The following is a 19,432-nucleotide window of genomic DNA, read 5'->3' on the forward strand; positions in this document are numbered from 1 at the left end:
TTTTCTTGCCATCATTGTGATGGTCTTGTAGCGTGCTTCTTCTTCTCTTTGGTGGCTAGCTTTAGCTTCCATGGTTGCTGCTGTGATATGACCGAAAGTGAGAAGTGAGATTAGAGAGAGAAGAAAGAGTAGGAAGAAAAGCAATTAAATGTGTTTGAATAAACTAATTAAAATAAGTTGCTTTTACTTCCCTTTGCTGAGTAGCGTGTAGCATTGATGATCACCATCAAATCAATTTCTCTCTCATTGTTCCAAGGTCTGCAATAACTCCAATTAATAAAATTTGGATTCCATCAAAGAATAAAAGTAATATCCGTTGGAGCATGCAACAACATGATCAAAGGAATGGGTTTCATTTGTTAAATGGATAAAGCAATATTGTGCCCCCATTTCCTTTTGATTTCGGACCAAGCAAGTTGGTCATACACCAACAATAGATTTGGGCTTGCACATTTAAATCTGGCCCAAATCAATTCAGCCACAATGATTGAAACCATTTGTATGAATGCTGAATATTTTTTAATCAAATTGGGCTTGTTGTAGATTTCCTTTATTTTCGGCCCAATTAAAATCCTGCATAGCAAAATTATTTAAATCAACATTTGTAAATTAGAAACAACTAATAATTTTGCAATTTATCACATTAATAATGTTTGATCATCACTAATTTAAATTAGAGTTTTTCAAACTCATCAATGGCAAAATGGCCAGCTGTTTCTAGGGAGCGGAGTTGGGATAGCTTGTGAGAAGCCAAGTTGCCTAGCTGTGTAATGAGGGGCATACATAGTTACTTTAAAATACTCTTTTTTATGTTGAGGTAGCCCTATAGGAATCACCTGTACAACCAGTAAATTTGCCCAACTCCTGTTAGCAAGCTCATTTTCTTCAGTATCGTTGGAGAAGAGTAGGCGTTCGAGCGAAGTAGGACCACAATTTCGACGAAAAAAGAGGTGAAATTGAGGTCCTCATTATGAAAGTCTTTGTAAGAATAAAAAAGAGAAAAGATAGTCCAAAATCGGTCTTCATCCGATTGTGCTTCTGGGAAATCTAGCTTGAAATTAGCCAATCGGAAGCCTTCAATGTGTTGTTTGTCTGTAACACCACCTTCAGACTTTATCATATACTTTTCAAAAATGGCATTAAGCCATAATTGGAGAAGTCAGAGAGGACCACCTGTACTGATGAAATAATTGTTTCGAAGACAATTAACAAACTGGCCAAGTTCTTCGAAAACATGCCCTAGAAGAAGCTTGGCCAAATTGAAGTTGTTTCCCTCATGAAGTAAGGAAGCAAGAGGAAGAAAAAGCTTATGCATCTGCACACTTCGAGAGCAGAAGACAATTGCATTTAGCTAGTAGAACAGAAAAGCTACGTGCTCATCATCTATAACAGGGTTACCTTCTGCACTCATATGATGAGCTATGAAGTCATTGTAGGAGGTCATGGGAGAAATGTTGTATTGTTGCCTGGGTTGCATGTCGGAAGTGAAGTCTGGAGGACTAATCGGGAGTCTTGTAATAGCAGCTACGTCTAAAGGCGACATACCAATCATTCCACAAGCAAGGTAGAAATTGTTGGTATTCCTATTCTAGAAAAAGGTTACGGCTCCAATCATCTAAGGGAGCGTTGAAGGTGAGTAGTGAGAGAGTCTCAGAAAGTCTTAAATCCCAAGAACCCCCAAGCAGTGTTCTTCGATGGAGCAAGACGGCCGTACCAGGCTGTGAAGTCAGTTCCACGAGGGTTGATTTTCAGATTATTCCTAAAAGGTTTTTGATTGGTGAAAAAAAAGATATCAAGGTCTTAATTGGTCAACAAGTCTTCCCCTTGGGTACTGGGAAAGAAAGGAAGTTTCTTGTTTGCTCTTTCCAAGTTCTCAATGGGACAAATGAAACAATGGATATCTTCATCCACAGTGAAGGAAATAAGGATTCTAGGGTTATTAATTTGAAGTTGTGGGTCATCAATGACTTCATCATTGACCTGATTCAACACATGAAGAGCTGGAGGAGCCAGTGGTTGTACCATGGGGCCTTTGCCTTTGTCTTGTGCAGCAACGTAGGATGAAGAAGCAGCCATTGAAGAGCAAGGAAGGATGAAGATTGAAAAGTAAAAATTATGCAAGAAAAGTGAATGCATGAGAAATTGAGGGAATAAGGATTCGAGAAAGTTGAATAAAGACGGAAGTGTCGAATTTAACGGAGTTTTTGTTCAGCCGTTATTACAGAGAAAATTCAAAGGAGAATGAGGTAACTTTGCGAAGAAGGCGAAGTGGTGGAGAGAGAAAGTGTGAATCGTGGGAGATGTGTCAAACTGGTCAGAATTAATGGAGAAAGTAAATGGTAATTATTATCAGTAAAGGTGCCTGACGATTGGATTAGGATTAAGTGTTTCATCTTCCAAGAAACGACTTCGAAGGCAAACACATTAATCCTAGGGGACAATTTGTTGGTCGAAATAATTATCTTCGAAAGACTAAGTTGATTCGAAACGCTAGTGAAGAGTCAAGAAGGAAGCAAAGGTCGAAAGGACGCACGTGCAGGCATTAATCGAAAGTTATTTGATACGGACTCAACTTAGACACTTTGTTAAATCGAACAAGTACTCGAATGAAGAATCGAACAGTTGTTCGAATAGAGAACCGAGCGGTTACATAAGTAGAGAAGTCGGAGGCTTTATCTGAGTGAAAATTTTATGGGTAACGTCTGTGGGTAAAAGAGTGGGAACAATTACCTAAGAATTCGCATACAAGGCAACATCGTGTAATTTATGGTCGGTTACAGATATGAGTTATAAATATTAGTAAGTTTTAGGAAATAAGGGTTGGAATTTTTTTCAGAAATATACTCAAGCACACTCACATCCCCAGCGAATTTCTGAGTCTGCATTCGAGTTCGATTTTTGTAGGGTTCCTTCCATTGCCTTTAATTTTCTATTTACAATTTTTGTAAACTTTATTTTTTCTTGTAAGATTTATTTTCAAAGCATCCTTTAGTTTTATTGTCATATTTACATTCAAAATTTCTTTTACTTATTTGCCTAATTTATATTTCAGTATCTTTATGTTTTCTGTCAAAAGTCCTTTGATTAAATTAAAGGCATTTTAATCGCTTTCTTTATAATTTAGCACAAGTCATTTCGATTTCAATCAGTTTACTTTTCAAATCTTTTCTTTTACACTTATTTTATCCTTTTTGCACTTTTCAAAATTATTTCTTGTTTTAATACTCGTTTAATTCGAGAACCTTTGATGCACTTATAAAACTGATACCTGCAAAAGAGAAATAGGTTTCGCTCCCAAATCATTAGAATCAAACCACCATCAATTTGCTAAAAATCGACAAAACAATTATACTAAAACTTACCGTGTCAACACCGCATACAAATTGAGGAAGAGTAATGCTAGGGGCCAGCAATTTTGGTGTTTTGTAATCATCAATTGGCTATCAATAGTGTTTTTAATGGTGTGAGATTATATCTAATGGTGGAATATCACTCACTCTTGTTTTAATGGTTAAGTGCTGGTAAAAAAAAACAAAAGTTGCTGGCCCGTAGACTTTTTCATTGAGAAAATATCTATATATTTGTATGCTTTTGCTCTGAACCTGTAATTCCCGAAATGTGTACAATTATACATGCAAAATAATGTTTGATATTCTCTTTATTAGTTGTACCTTAATCTTCTTATCTAGTTATCTCCCAAACGGTTCAAACTCCGATGGCAGCAGCGAAACTCTGGCGATACCCTTGTCCTTACTCCTTACCTTTTCACCGCCATGGCCGCTGCCCAGCCCTCTATCGAAGAAGATATATTAGTTGTATCCAAAGTCCAAACATATTAAAAATTTTAAGAATAAAAACAGCATCTGTCTCTCCCTCTCTCCAAAAAAAAAAAAAAAAAAAAAACAAGAAAGAAAGAGGCCTCACCTATCTTCAAAATCCTGTGTGATGTTTCCCCACATTCCAGCAGCTGGACAAGGTGGAAAGATGAACTCCCACATCTGTTTCCGAATTACATCGGCCATGGCTCTGCGTCGTGATTCAAGCTCAGATTGCATTGGCGGTTGTAACTTCCATCCATACTCGAACGCAAACAGCAAATTAGGCAAATCCACGTTAGAATCCACCTGGCGCTGGATGTCTAACGCCAATCCTAACTTCACTCCCAACTCCACTTTCTGCTCATACTCCAAATCCATCTCCCCTAAAACACTCTGGAACTCAGAGGGACCTATTACGTGGACACCGCATTCTTTTATTATATCCAATTCCAATCCTTCTTCACTATAGAATTTGAAAGAGACATGTGTTTCATGAAGCTTGAGAATGCTGTCACTGAAGTATGGATCATACCACATAAACACATTATCCGAATTCAAGCTTTCAATCACAGAGTACCATCGAGTTTTCTCACCGATAGGTGTCCCATCTGCTGAGTAACATCTGCAGTAAATGTTAGCATTAGCAACACCTGGAGAGATAACCACGGAAAGAAGAAATCCCAGCACTGAGGTGCAGCTGGGGAGTCTAATAGTAATGGTGGACCCTCTTGTTCGATTCTTGAAGTGCCTTGAGACTCTGCTTCCTGGTAGACAACCTCGAACCTTGACGTAGTTGTAATTATGGAGCTTGTTGTCGAAAACTCTTACTAGCACATTGTGAAATGCAGCACTCATCATTGTTAGGTGGAGGCTTTCCGTGATAGAATAAGGGAGTGAATATTTATCCAGCTTCAAGCTATCCTTGAACAAAATGCATTTCGTTTTTCCCATCATCCTTAAAGTTGATACTGATACCGATACCAATGAAGTGCAGTTACTGGCATTGAACACCGTGATGGATGGTGGTAGCTCTGGCACACTCACAAGCTTATTGCAATTCTCCAACGACAAAACTTTCAGCACTCTAAGGTGCTTGATGCTTTCTGGCAGTGTCACTATGCTGCTCCCATCAAGCCTTAATTCTTGCAATTTCTGTAAGACATTGATGTTGTCAGGAAGCTCAAACAAGTTACTACAATCTGTCACATGTAGTTTTTCTAGTGACTGTAAGCCATTAAACAACACATGTAGCTGGTGTTTGTCAAATTCTACTCCGCTGCGAGAAAGATTAAGATATTTTAGGGATTTCAAGCCGGACAACGCATTTGGAAGATGCTTAAGTTTTAAACCTTCTAGATTGAGGGACCTAAGATTCTCCATATGTCCAATGGATGTGTGCAATGTTTCAATTTCTGTCTTGCTTAGATCCAATTTTTCAATTAAACTTGACCAAACTTCAAATTCCTTGAGACTTAAGCAACCATTGACACTGATCTTCTCTAAAGACTCTAACCGCTTCTCACTTTTAACCTCCATGAGATTTTTGCACCTATCCAGTATCAAAGTAGCAAGCTTACCAGCAGATAGAACTGTTGGATGAAGATAATGCAACATCTCACAACCGGAGAGATTCACCGTTCTAAGTCTTGATGCATTAGACAAATCTGGAAGGTTCATCAACTTTCTGCATTCACATAGGTCAATTACTTCTAGATTGTGAAGATCCTGCAACAATTCGAAAGGAAAAATCACAACTGAAAATCTTTAATAAAACTTTCATTAATATAGGGAAATAAGCATATAATATATACATGTGTCTACCTTCTTTCCCTGCCAAAGCTCTTCAACATTGCTGTGTCGCATGTGAATCTCAACAAGAAATTTAAAACACAATCTCAGCGGAAGAGATTTCAAAGGGTACGCATCCCACTGAAGGTACCTCAATTCTTTAGGAAATTGCGTAAGGCCTTCAGGGAGATACTTCTCACTGGAACTCTTACTTCTGGGGATATAGAATTTCAGAAACCTTATCCTATTCATCTTTTCGAATACATCTGCACTCAACTGTAAATCTTCTATCTGAGATAAGTCCAAAACTATGCCTTCAACTGCATTAGTTCCCTGTCAAATAAAGAAACTACATCAAATTAAACACCACTTCGATATGAAGGAAGTATGTGCCTGAAACAAATTAGTATAATTGTTCTCCTTACTGTGTTATTTTCAAGTACATCACGAATGTCTTTGACATCCCTCAATCTGCTGCGGCCTCCAGGATTCAGTTCGGATTCTCGACGAACTATATCCAAAGCCATCTCTTGTAACAAGCCATGCATTTGTATTCTACTGTCATAAGATGTAGTGGATATTAAAGCTTTATCTTTAAGTTCGAGCAGTCCATTGTTTGGTTCGAATCCAGAAGCATGTAGTATCTTCTTGACACGCTCTTCTTCTTCTTCAATGAAAAAGAATGCAATGTCTAAAAATATCTTCTGCTGAAGACTATCTAATCCATCATAACTCACTCTTAACACCTTTTGAATGTCTTCATTGGGGGAATTTTCAAGTTTCCTCATGGTACTTTCCCAAAAATCTTTATCAAGTCTGAAGGAAAGATGTGAACCCAACACATTAAGAGCTAACGGAATTCCTCCTGTGTATTCAACCACTTGCTTAGAGAGTTTCTCATATCCCTCTTCAGGATAGCTTTTGCTGAAGGCTTTCAAACTAAAAAGCTTTAGAGACTCTGTAAGGTTCAAGTTCTTGACCTCGTAAATCTCATCAGCTTTGTTAGCAAGCAAATGCCTGTTTCTTGATGTAATAATGACCCTGCTATCTTCTCCTAGGTAACTGAGCACTTGAGAGTCCTCGCATAAGTATTCTAATTGCTTGAAACTATCAACGTCATCAAACACAATTAGAGCTTTTTTAGTTTGCAGTCTCCGAACATTATGAGTTGGATTGTCTTCTTTTAGCAGGTCCGAGAAAAGGTTACGACACAGACGTGGTAGTCCATACCTTCTTGTTTCCTCGGATATATTTTCCATCAAGCAAACACTGTCATACTGGGAAGAGAGTTTGTTATATACGACTTTGCCTATTGTCGTCTTTCCTATTCCACCTGGACCCCAAATTCCAATAATTTTAGCATTTTGGAGTAACATTTCAATATCTTTCTGAGTTTTCTCAATTCCAACAAGGTACTTTGTTGTATTCGGACGTCTCTGTTTCAGCTTTTGCAAGACATCCTTGACGATGTGTCGAATGAGTTCACTGTCGTCCCTAGAATATTAGCAAAACAAAATTGAGAAATAATTAGGGAACCTATTAATTTGATACACAATCGTTCTTTTTCTTTCTTTGTAGTAGTAGGAATACTTATATCTTTGAACAGAATGTTGATGGCTTGATGCATACGTTTCTTCACGTTATGCACTAGGTTTTGTAAGGAATAAGGATGATGTTGCTAGTCCTAAGGCTTTGCAGTTCTTTTTTGGTGTACTGGTTAATGTTTTGAAAACCCAACCACATTGGTTCAACTACATACCGGAGTCCAACACGGTTCGATCCTTACGTAAAATCGTCTCCTTTACATACTAATAGAGAATCGAAAAACTGTCTGAAAACCGATGAATCGAACGAAACCGAAACTCGAACCATTCTCATTTTTTCTTAGGAAAAAAAAAAAAACAGAAAAAAGAAGATTGATCCAGATAATGCAGACGAAGAGGCGGACGGTGGCCATAAAGATGGCAGAACAACGATGAGTGTAAAGACGACAACGACGAGAAAAAAAGAAAAATGAAAGAGAGTGAGAAAGAGACAAAGAGGGAGGAGTCTATATATAATGACGCATTAGATGGAGAAGTCGAGTTCTGGCATGGGAGATAAAAATAAAATGGCTGTGTGTGATTAAAAGTAATTTTTAAGGTTAAGTTTGATTTTTGTTGCAAACTGAAAATTTATTTTGTTTTTAGTTTTTGTTTGTTACAAAATAATTCTAAAAGTTTCAATTAATTTTAAAATGGTCATTTTTATTAAATTTTTTATTTTTATTACCAAATTGTTTTTAACTAAAAAATTATAAAATAAACTAAAATAAAATAAAAAGAAAAAAAAAGAAAGAAAGGGAACGATGAGAGGGAGAAGAAAATTGGCGGTGGGATGGGGTGGGGGCGGGAGAAGGGGAAAGGGAAGGTAGCGCCGCCGTGCCGCCGCTTGTGATAGAGAGAACGGAAGGAGAAATCACCACACACACAGATGAAGAGGGAGGAGACAAATAGAAATAGAAAGGGAGAAGAAAGAGATCGGAAGAGAAAGCAGAGAGCAAGAGAGGAGAAAGGGAGAAGAGAGAGATCGGAAGGAAAAGGGAGACTGCGTTCAGCGCCGCCGTTGCCACTCGCGGACTGCTCATCGTTTCTGCTCCTCCTCCGCACTCGGTCGTCGATGCTCTTCGTCGTTTCTGCTTTTACTTCTGCTTCTGTTTTTGTTTCTACTTCTGGTTTTGTTTTTGTTGTTGCTCTGATTTCATTATTCATTATTGTTGTTGATATTGTTTTTCTAGTTGTTATTTTACTGTTTTTGCTTTTTACATTTATATTCTGCTTCTGCATTCTGTTTGCCTACTTCTATTTCTGCATTTGCTTGTGTCTCTGCGCTTCTGTATTTGGTTGATTTTGGAGAAGAATGAGGAAATGTATTTTCGTCCAAAGGAAGCTTTTAAAATAAATTGAAATCTTTGAAACCATTTTATAGCCAATAGGGGTGTGCATGGGTCGGGTGAAACCGGATTTGATGTGACACAGACCCGACTCGAAATATATATCGGGCCTATTTATTAGACCCGAATCCGACCTTAGACCTGATGAAATCTATACACTTTCGGGCCACGATTATATCGGGTAAAAACCGCGCTGTTAACATTACATTATCTTGATACCTTCTTATAAACTAGCATGTGAAAATATCTAAATTTTCAAGATAAAATCACACTAAATTAGCCCCTAAAATATTCAGGATCGGATCGAATCTTCGGACCGAATCCGGCCATGCACACCCTATTGACCAAGCTTCGCGTAATACACACATATAAAGATAAAGAAGTGACACGTCCAAAAAAAAAAAAAAGATAAAGAAGTGTAGTATCCTTGTATTCGCAATTCGAAGAGACAAACAAATCGGATCCATCAACTTTTGAAGTTGAAACAAATTGGATACATCAATTTTTGAATTTGATCAACTCAGACTAACCGATTTTTATTTTTAAGAAGTAAAAAATTTTACGGACCCAACGATTTTTCTTCTAAAAGATTAAAAATTTTCATATGCTGAAAGCGAATCCAGCGATTTCTTGTTTTGTTAAACAGTCCTCATGTTTTAGAAAAAAGTACAAAAATGCCAATATATATGAAATTCACACATAGAAGCTATGTGGTGGCTAAGAGCTAATTTACTAATTAGGTTTAGAAATTAGGATTCAGCTACTACTATTAGTGTTTTTGTCAGTAATTATCGAGTTATAATTTTCTTTTGAAACTAATGATGGTATTGGCCTTCTGAATTACGAATAAAAAGATTTAGAGTCAAGAGGTCACTTTGGTTAAAAGAACGGGGAATAAAAATCTTGGGTGACCAAAAATAGTAGGATCCTCTAAGTAAAGGAAAAAAAAAAAAGAGAAAATCAAGTGCTAAGGATTTTTATATAAGAATCTTATTGATCTATTTAATTTATTATTATGTGAAAAAAATTTAATTTTTATTGGTAATTAATTTTAATATTCATTATTAAAAAATAAAATAATTTAAAAATATATGGTATAAAAAATATAATTAATTTTTATATTTAATGTGTATATTTTTATATTAATTAGATTTTAGGTCTATTAATCAAATAAAAATAATTAATTTTCATATTTATTATTTAAAAATAATAATATCTTTCTCTCTCTCTATATATATAAAGATTTTACATTGATAATTATAAAACTAATCAAAAAAATATATTTAAAAATAATTGAATCTTAATTCTAATCATAGTATTGATATTCTTTTTGAATTATATATAATAAATATTTGAAAAAAATATATAAATTAAAAATATAAGCGATGAAAATTACAAAAAAACCTAAACATATATGCATATAATAATTATATTTTTCTAAGTAAATAATATTACGAAATCACTTTTTTAAATTATATTTTTATTAAAATATTAATATTTCTATTTAATTTATAAATTTATTTAAATTATATTATTTTATTTACTTTTATTTTTTATAGAGGCTTTTTTAATATGCGAAAGTGGATCTATAAATTTTGATATGGAAAGATCATTGGCTTTATAACGAGCTATTTTATTATTTAGTGTGATTAACTAATGTATAAAATTTATTAAAAATATATATTGGGATTGAACAATAAATGAAGTTATTTTATTTATTAATTCATGAGAAAAGAATTTATCTATGAAATGTCTAAATTATACTCTTTTTTATTTTTAAAATATACACTTTCTTATATATAAGAGTTAAATAACATACACTTTAGTCTATTTGACTATAATATTTTTAATAATTATTATTGTAATTATATATTAGTAATACAAATATAAAATATATATTTATTATTAATATAATAAATATAATTTATTTATAATATTTTAAATTGTTGCAAAAAATTTAAATTTAAATTTTTTATATATTTCATGATTAATGATAAAATAAAAAAATAAATAGAATATATATAATAATAAATCTATTTCATGTTATTAATTTTACTATTATAATAATATTAATAATATAAAATATATATTACTATTGACGTAAGAAATTTAATTATTTTTAATATTTTTATTAATGATAAAATATATAAAAAAGTTTGAATTAAATATTTTTATAACAAATTAAAATATTCAAGATAAATAAAAATTATAATAATAATAATAATAATAAGTATATATTATGTATTATTATTTCTGTTTTTGAAACATTAATATAATTATGACTAATTTATATGTAAAATAATTATAAATGAGTATTTTAATCAAATAGACTAAAATATATGTTATTTAACTCTTTGCAACACAAAAAGATATACGTTTTATAAATTAAAAAAAAAAAAGTATCATTTTTCTCTTTTTCAACTTTCAGGAGAGTCTTTTTTTTTTTAATTACTTGTTGAAAAAAAAAACGGATTCATTCATGCACTTTGGTTTTCAACTAGCCACTTTGATTTTTTTTTAGGCCAATTTTTAATTTTTCATTACCCTTGGCCAACTTCACATGGGCCACCAACTTTCAACCCATTATCCAACAACCCATAATTTGTGATTAACGGTTAATTAATCATTTTTCATCAAACAATCAAAACGAAAGCAACGAAACCACAACACGCATCCATTACCCCATTTAACCTCAACTTACACGTGTCATTCTCTAACTTGACACCATATGAAAGTATGGGATACTGACAATAACCATCAGTATTATAGAATCAAAGGATCCTTGAAGAATGATAAGGTAGACAAAAAATTATTTGAAAAGACTTCTATAAGATGCTCTATTTTTGTATAGAAATATATTTGCTCAAATTCTTTTTACTTTTCGCAGGGACCAGGAGATTGGATCTAGCCGTAAGAAGAATAGAATGCTTCCGAAAGGAGGCCTTCTTCGCCCTCCACCTAAGCTGCGCAGGAAAAGCCCAAAGCCAATCCCAGGAAACAGTGAAGTTTCATAGGGTTTTTGAGGGGGGCAAAAATATCAAGGTCTGAGATAATTATGTATTTACAAAATACTGTCTCAATTCATCCTATTTCATCAGATCCGGGATGGGATATGGTTTCGAAGGATGAACTGGACAGTTCCAATAAGATTTCATTCTTGAACAAAAATCTCCCTAACAACAATTCAGCTTTATCGAATAACTAACTTCAAAGATATTTTTTACTTATTTAGAAGGAATATCTCAACAACTTTCTTAACAAAAAAAAGTGAATAGTTATCCACCATTAAAGGTGAAACTACTCTAAAAAGATAGTATCAACTTTATTATAAATACATTGACACCCTCAAGTATATTTTGAATTCAATATACTAAAAATCTGTCTAAAGTCTTTGCTAACTTAAGTATCAGAGTCTCATGCAGGTACTACCCCCACCTCCTTACGAAGAATTCGGACGAAGGCACCTCAGCACCATCACAAGTCAGACGCTGCCTCAGAAAAAGTCTGAACCTCATGTTCAGGCCCAAATCACCGTCTTAAATAACCCTCGGAATATTGGTGCCTAACGAAGACCTAGAAGTCTACACCCAACCATGGCGTACGAGCAATTTGAAGACAAACACACTGTATCTGAATCCGAGCCCGAACCTTGTAACGACGACCGAGCCCTTGTAATACCCCCACGACAAGAAAGAACAATTAATCCTAATAGGGAAGGAACATCACGAAATCCTCAAAATCGACGACTATAGTCAGAGGTACATCCATCTGAGAATGAAGAACCTCCACACACAACTGAGATCATGAGAATAGTACACGGACATCATATGGCCGGTTGGAGCAACTCGAATAGGAGATCGTGCGACAAAGAAAAGCCGAAAGAGATCCTCGAAGGGAGGTACAACGTAGAAGGGAGCTCGAGAAAAAGCTTCTAAAATTAGAAGCTGATTTACGAAATCGGACCAACAACGCTGAACGAGAGGAAATCACTTTTAGAGTCCTAAGAAATTTTCAAAATCTCGACATGAATCTCTATATGATGGCACGATCGACCCAAGGTATCATCTCAACAATTTCAAAAGTAGGATGTATCTGGCCGACGCGTCCGATGCGACTCGTTGCAAAGCTTTTCTGACAACATTAACCAAAGCAACAATGAAGTGGTTTGATAGCTTACCATCCAGGTTGGTGACTTGCTTTGATGACTTGGCAAAGAAGTTTCTTTCTTGATTTTCAATTCAGAAAGACAGTCAAACATGCTCCAAGTCTCTTAGGGATAAAATAAGAAGTCAGAGAGACTCTCCAAGCTTATATAAAAAGGTTCAACAAAGCCTGCTTAGAAATACAAAATTTACCTCCCGAAGTAGTAATAATGGGGTTAGTTAATGACCTTAGAGAATGACCATTTTCTCAATCCATATCTAAGCAGCATCCGACCTCTTTATATGAAGTACAAGAGTGGACAAAGAAGTATATCAATATCGAGGAGAATTACCGACTTAGAGATCCAGTCCCAAGGCCAAATTCTCCCTACCAAGCTCAGGACAAAGATAAGGCAGCGAAGAACAAAGAGAAATACAGCTTGGAGAAATCTCGAAGATATCATAACTACACCCCGCTCCTAGTTTCTCTTATCGACATCTATAGAAAAATCTGCCTCACTGAAAAACTTCCACCTCCTTATCCTATTAAGCACAAAAAAAAGGAAGTTAGACAAAATATTGCAAGTATCACAAACTATATGGACATTCTACTAATGATTATTATGATCTGAAAAATGTCATAAAAAAATTGGCCAGAGAAGGTCGACTAGACAGATACCTTGTAGAAAGATCGGACGATTCAAGGAAAAGAAGAGATGTGATGAAGATGGAGGTCGGCGACATCGACCACCACAACCCCCTGATAGGCACATACACATGATAAATGGAGGATTTGCAGGAGGAGACATAACAAAGTCTTCACGGAAAAGACATCTAAAAGAAGTCTACCAGGTCAGCGAGGAAAGAGAAGTACCCGACTTACTTTCAATATCATTCACTAAAGAAGACGCCCAAGGGGTGACTCCTGGTCATGACGATCCTGTGGTAATCACAATGATCTTTACTAATGCAAATCTTTGATAGATCAGAAAAGTTCAGATGACATTTTATTCAAACCCGCTTTTGATAAACTCGGGTTAGAAAAAAAGGAATTGAAGCCTTATCTAGACAACCTTTTTGAGTTAGGAGATATGCCGATCCAACCTCTTGATTTCATTTTGTTACATATGACTTTTGGTAAAGGCATGTGATAAACCCCATTTTTAGGGTTTATCTTGTATTGAATTTAGAGTATTTTGATAACCTTTTATCACATTTAGCCTATGAATTAGCATGGTTTTGTAATCTCTCCCATATTTATGCTTAAGTGTAAAAACATGCTTTTTAAGCCTTATTTTGATGAATTCTAATTTCTCCTTGATTCCATAAGATGCCTTGATATGTTTGCTAGTAATTCCAGGATTGAAATAGGCTAGGCATGGATCAAAGGAAGCAAGGAAGGAAGCATACAAGTGGAGAGAAGCATAAAAAGTCAAAGAAGAAAAGTCAGCCAAGCACGCGCACGTGCACAAGGCGCTCGCGCGTACATTGCAGAATCGGCCAGGGACGCGCACGCGTACCGTGCGCGCACGCGCCGGTGACAGCACATGACTTCATTAATGCAACACATGCCTGGCGATTTGAGAGGGTTTCTGAACCCATTTTTGGCGCCAATTGCTGATAGGAAGGAATAAAAAGATCAATGATTGAAGGGAGAGGCAATTATTGAATCTAAGGAATCATATAGCATAATTAGGATTAGTTTAGAGTTAGTTTTAGAGAGAGAAGCTCTCACTTCTCTCTAGAATTAGGATTAGGTTTAGGTTAATCTCTCTTCTTAGATCTAGGTTTAATTCATGCTTTGATTCACTTTTCATTTATCAATTCTTAATCTTCTCCTCTTCCTCTTTCTAGTTATGTGCTTTAATAATTGTAATTCTTCATTTTGTTTTGGATAGATTGTTGCTCCTTTGTTTCTTTCAATAATGCAATTTGAGGTAATTCATGATAATTGTGATTTCCTTGATTGTTGTTGTTAATTCCTTTCAATAATTGTTGTTAGATTCTATTCTTGTTGTTGATTTACTATGTTTTTCTTTTATGCCTTCCAAGTGTTTGATGAAATGCTTGGTTGGATTTTAGTGTAGGTTTTGTTCCTCTTGGTCTAGGTAGAGTAATTAGTGACTCTTGAGTTATCTAATTCCCTTGTTGATTGATAATTAGAAGTTGCTAATTGATTTGAATGCCTCTAAAGCTAGTCTTTCCTTTAGGAGTTGATTAGGACTTGAGGAATCAAATTGATTCATCCACTTGACTTTCCTCCATGGTTAGAGGTTAACTAAGTGGTAGCCATGAACAATTCTCATCACAATTGAGGAGGATAACTAGGATAGGACTTCTAATTCTCATAACTTGCCAAGAGCCTTTTATAGTTGTTAGTTTATTTTCATTGCCATTTACTTTTCATGCTTCTTATCCAAAACCCCAAAATAACTCAAAACCAATAACAAGACACTTTATTGTAATTCCTAGGGAGAACGACCCGAGGTTTGAATACTTCGGTTTATAAAATTAGGGGTTTGTTACTTGTGACAAACAATCTTTTGTATGAAAGGATTATTATTGGTTTAGAAACTATACTTGCAACGAGATTTCATTAGTGAAATTCTAAACCGTCGAAAAACCAATCATCAGCATGAAATCCAAAAACTTAAGTATTGACTATATTATGGTCGATGTAAAGTCAGCCTATAATACTTTGATAGGTTGGACCACATTAAACCGACTAGCTGAGGTCGTTTTTACACCTCACCTATGCATAAAATTTCCAATTGCAAATGAAATTTTCACTGTAAAAGGAGATTAGAAATTAGTAAGAAAGTACTACAATGAAAGTCTCAACTTAAGAGGCAGTATAGAGGGTAAGGAAGTCAATACTATTGAATTCAATGGTATCTGAACAAGGGAAGAACTACGTCCAAAACCTGAAGGAAAGGTTGAAAAGGTTCAAACTGGAGATCAGACAGAAAAGACAACAAGTATATGGGCCAACTTGGATGAAAAATGATAAGCAAATCTCATTGAGCTCTTACAAAAAAACTCCGACTTTTTTACCTAGAAAGCCTCCGATATGCTTGGCATAGACACCAACCTCATGTGTCACAAGTTCACCATTTATCCAGGTCTTGACTTGTACAACAAAAACGACGAAAGTTCGGTCCTGAAAGGGCACAAGTCGTAGAAAAGCAAGTGTAAGCCTTATTAGAAGCCGGATTTATAAGGAGGTAAAATACACCTTGTGAAAAAGTAAAATGGAAAATAGAGAATGTGTATTGATTACACCGACCTCAATAAAGCTTGTCCCAAGGATCCATATTCCCTTCCCAGCATTAAAGCTTTGGTTGACTCAGCTTCAGAGTATAGATATCGGTTCGTTCATTGATGCATACTCGGGAATCAAATTTCGATGTACAAGTCGGATCAAGAGAATGCCTCTTTTTTCACTCCAAAAACTAACTATTATTATATAATAATGCTTTTTGGATTGAAAAATAATGGGGCCATATATCAACGATGATGAACAAGTTATTCTCATCTCATCTTAAAAAATTAATGGAAGTATATGTCGACGACATGCATGCTTGTCAAGACCAGAGACGACCTCAATCTCTTGTCTGACTTAATTGAGATATTCACCACAATAAGGAAGCACGTGATGAGACTGAATCATTTTTAAAGTGCACATTTGCAGTGAAGGCCGGAAAATTATTAGGCTTCATGCTCACTCAAAGAGGTATCGAGGCCAACTTGGACAAATGCACAACAATCGTAGAGATGAAAAGCCTGACTTGCCTTAAGGAAGTCCAACAACTAAATGGAAACCATGGTTCCACTTCTGGTTTAGCTTCAAATTCTGCTTTTGTTTATGGTTGATTTTGGGAAATAAGGGGAAGGGTGTTTTCGTTCGAAGGACAATTTTAAAACAAACTGAAACTTTTGAGATCATTTTGTAGCAAAAAAAAAGGCCAGGGACAAAATAAATTTTCGGCCTCTACGTTAACAACCAAAATCATACTTATCCCAATTCAAAATCTTTATTCATATTTATACAATGGCTAGTATATAAACTTTTAGAAAAAAAAAGAGCATTGTACATAACTACATATACAAGTAAGTATAAATTATACCTTCTATTCTTTAATATCTTTAATATATTGAACTTTTTTAATATTTTATTTTATTTTTAATTTTTAAATAAATTTTAATTTTTTTCAATAATTTCAAATTTTTTACAAGAGATAATTATTCAATTTATTTTGCAATTTTGCTCGCTCTTAATAAAGAATAAATTTACTTAAAATAAAATAATATGATTAAAAGTAAAATTAAAAAATAAACTTATTTAGAATAAAAATAATATAATAAAAAATAATTTATTTTGATATAATTTATTTAATTAATAATATATAACAAATTTTAATTTTAATTGTAATAAAAAATTATCACATGATATATTTTAGTTGTTAAATTAATAATTAATAATAATATATAAAAAAAATTAAATAAATAGAGAAAAAAGAGAGATAAGTTGTTAAATTAATAATTAATAATAATATACAAAAAAAGATTAAATAAATAGAGAAAAAAGAGAGATAAATAATGGAAGAGGAGGAATGATCATTTTTTTATTTTAGAAGAAAAAATTTTGATTTAATTATAATAAAAAATGCCATACGGTATATATATTTTAATTATAAAATTAGTTATATATAATAGTTATTTTGCTGAGACATTAAGAGGGAGAAAATCTTAATTATTTTATTTTATTTTTTAAATTTTATATAGATAATATTTATAATTATATATTATTATATTTAATGTTATCTATTTTCTTAATAATAAATAAAAATACGAAAAATAATTTTAAGTTATTTTAGATTGGAGAATGAAATTAACTTTTAATTAGTTAACAATAATATTTTTAAAATTTAAAATTTAAAATTAAATGTTTATGATTTAGAATTTAAGAAATTAATTTCTTATGATTAGCATAATATTTTTGTTTGTCTTATTTGGACATTGACGGCTAAGAACGAGTATATTCAAACATAAATAAAGGCAGGTTAAAAGAAAAGGACATAAGTATTAGATTCTAGACATTGAATTAAACCGTCATAATAAATTACCTTATCCCAGGACTTCCGGAGACCCATCCCGCCAGATTGGCGGCTTCAGTGAGAGCCTCTCTCCACCTACGAATTTTCTGCTGATTTTTACAGAGATTCCATTCATGCCTCGCAAAAGATTTCTTGTAACTCTCTTTCTGATACCGCACGTGTGCGGGATCTATGTTGTAGAACACAGGTATAACAACCTGCCCCGTATCTCTTCTGCACTCCATTATTTTGACCAGTTCCTCTAAGCACCATTTGGAAGAAGCAAAGTCTTGGGAGAAAACCACCACTGACACACGTGAACCCTCGATCGCCAAAGAAATCTGTGTCCAAATATCACAACCTTTTACAAGCTGATCATCGTATTTGTATATCTCGATTCCCTCGTCAACGAGACCGGCAGAAAGATGGCAGGTGAAATTCTCCCGAGTGTCCTCCCCCCGGAAGCAAAGAAATACATCGTATGTTTTCGGAGACACCGAAGACGATCCAGCAGCAGTGTTGGCCATAAATCAATTCTTAGATATAAATTGCTAATTATAGAGCAACATTCTATTAGGGTTTAGGTCTCTTTGATGGGAGAATAATTCTAGCTATATTATCACAATATGCATAGTAAATGGTGAAATAAAAAGAAAGAGTGAAAGACACATAGTGAATTTATAAGAGGGAGGCAGCGAGACCTCTAATATTGACGCACAGGTAGTCAACCGATTAACAAGCTGGAAGTGATGTGAGGTGAAGTGAGGTGAACTTTCCTTCATGACAAAATTAAATGATGATGATGACCCGTATCCTAACTGTATGTCACTATATATGTCTTCGGCAGGTAATTTTCCATGTAATTAGGAAACTATTCTTTGTTTTTATTTATCTCAACCAATAATTAGTTTATAAAACAAATTAAATATGATTCTTTTTCAATTAACACAAGAGAAATAAAGAAGGAGAAACAAAGATAAATAAACTTAGTCTAATATTAACAAAAAATTATTTTCAAAATTCTTTTAAAGTATTATATAAGATAATATGATATAATACTTTAAAAATAAAAATAAATTAAATTAGATTAATTTAGTGATTAATTTATTAACTTATTTAAATAAGTATCAAAATTTAAATTTTGTCTTATATATATAATAATTTATTGACTAATAATAAATTTTTAAATAAAATTACTAAAAAATATCTAAAAAAATTAATAAGATAAATGTAGTAAATATTTACTATCACATCAGAACAAAAAGGAAACTTATTGGGTGGTTTCTACTGAAATTCAGGGCAAGTTCCTTTGCCTGTATGTAAGCCGTGTTGACAGGTTGCGTTTGATTGACCGATCGAGGATAAGGGTGATGACAGACCTTATCATTTTAACGATTATTTTTATTAAAAAAAATTACTACACTAAAAATGATAGGTCTTTAGAATAAAAAATAAATAAGTATGAAAATGATAATATATTTGTACTGTAATTCTAATATATCGAAAAAATTGAGTTATACTTTAGTAGGATAAAGCAAAATTTAAATAGATAACTGTCTACTGTAACAAATTAAATTTCTTTTCCCAAATCTCGTACTTAGTTGGCACTAGATATCTCGAAAATAACTGACGAATATTTCACCTACAAGGCTACAA

At 33.7% G+C, this 19,432-nt stretch overlaps 1 protein-coding gene and 1 long non-coding RNA gene across 3 annotated transcripts; both read right to left on the reverse strand.

Annotated features, from left to right (window-relative positions):
- Positions 1-3,379: 3,379 nt before the first annotated feature.
- On the reverse strand, positions 3,380-18,434 carry LOC112708793 (disease resistance protein RML1A-like). 2 transcript variants are annotated; one of them, XM_072202428.1, is made up of 6 exons: positions 15,967-18,411; positions 15,735-15,840; positions 6,032-7,100; positions 5,640-5,939; positions 3,925-5,543; positions 3,380-3,792 (listed from the first exon to the last, which is right to left on the reverse strand). In XM_072202428.1, exons 3-6 carry the CDS (start codon positions 6,980-6,982, stop codon positions 3,690-3,692), a joined length of 2,973 nt encoding a protein of 990 aa, XP_072058529.1. In that variant the 5' UTR covers positions 6,983-7,100; positions 15,735-15,840; positions 15,967-18,411; the 3' UTR covers positions 3,380-3,689. The 2 variants fall into 2 exon arrangements, with proteins under 2 accessions (XP_072058529.1, XP_025616507.1); XM_025760722.3 differs by lacking the exon at positions 15,735-15,840 and having other exon boundaries at positions 17,807-18,434.
- LOC140175268 (uncharacterized) lies at positions 11,728-13,831 on the reverse strand. Its single transcript, XR_011865306.1, has 2 exons — positions 13,360-13,831; positions 11,728-13,223 (listed from the first exon to the last, which is right to left on the reverse strand). It is a non-coding gene; the product is annotated as an uncharacterized lncRNA (long non-coding RNA).
- Positions 18,435-19,432: the final 998 nt, after the last annotated feature.

This window comes from Arachis hypogaea, chromosome 9 (assembly GCF_003086295.3).
Source record: "Arachis hypogaea cultivar Tifrunner chromosome 9, arahy.Tifrunner.gnm2.J5K5, whole genome shotgun sequence".
NCBI classification, from domain to species: Eukaryota; Viridiplantae; Streptophyta; class Magnoliopsida; order Fabales; family Fabaceae; genus Arachis; species Arachis hypogaea.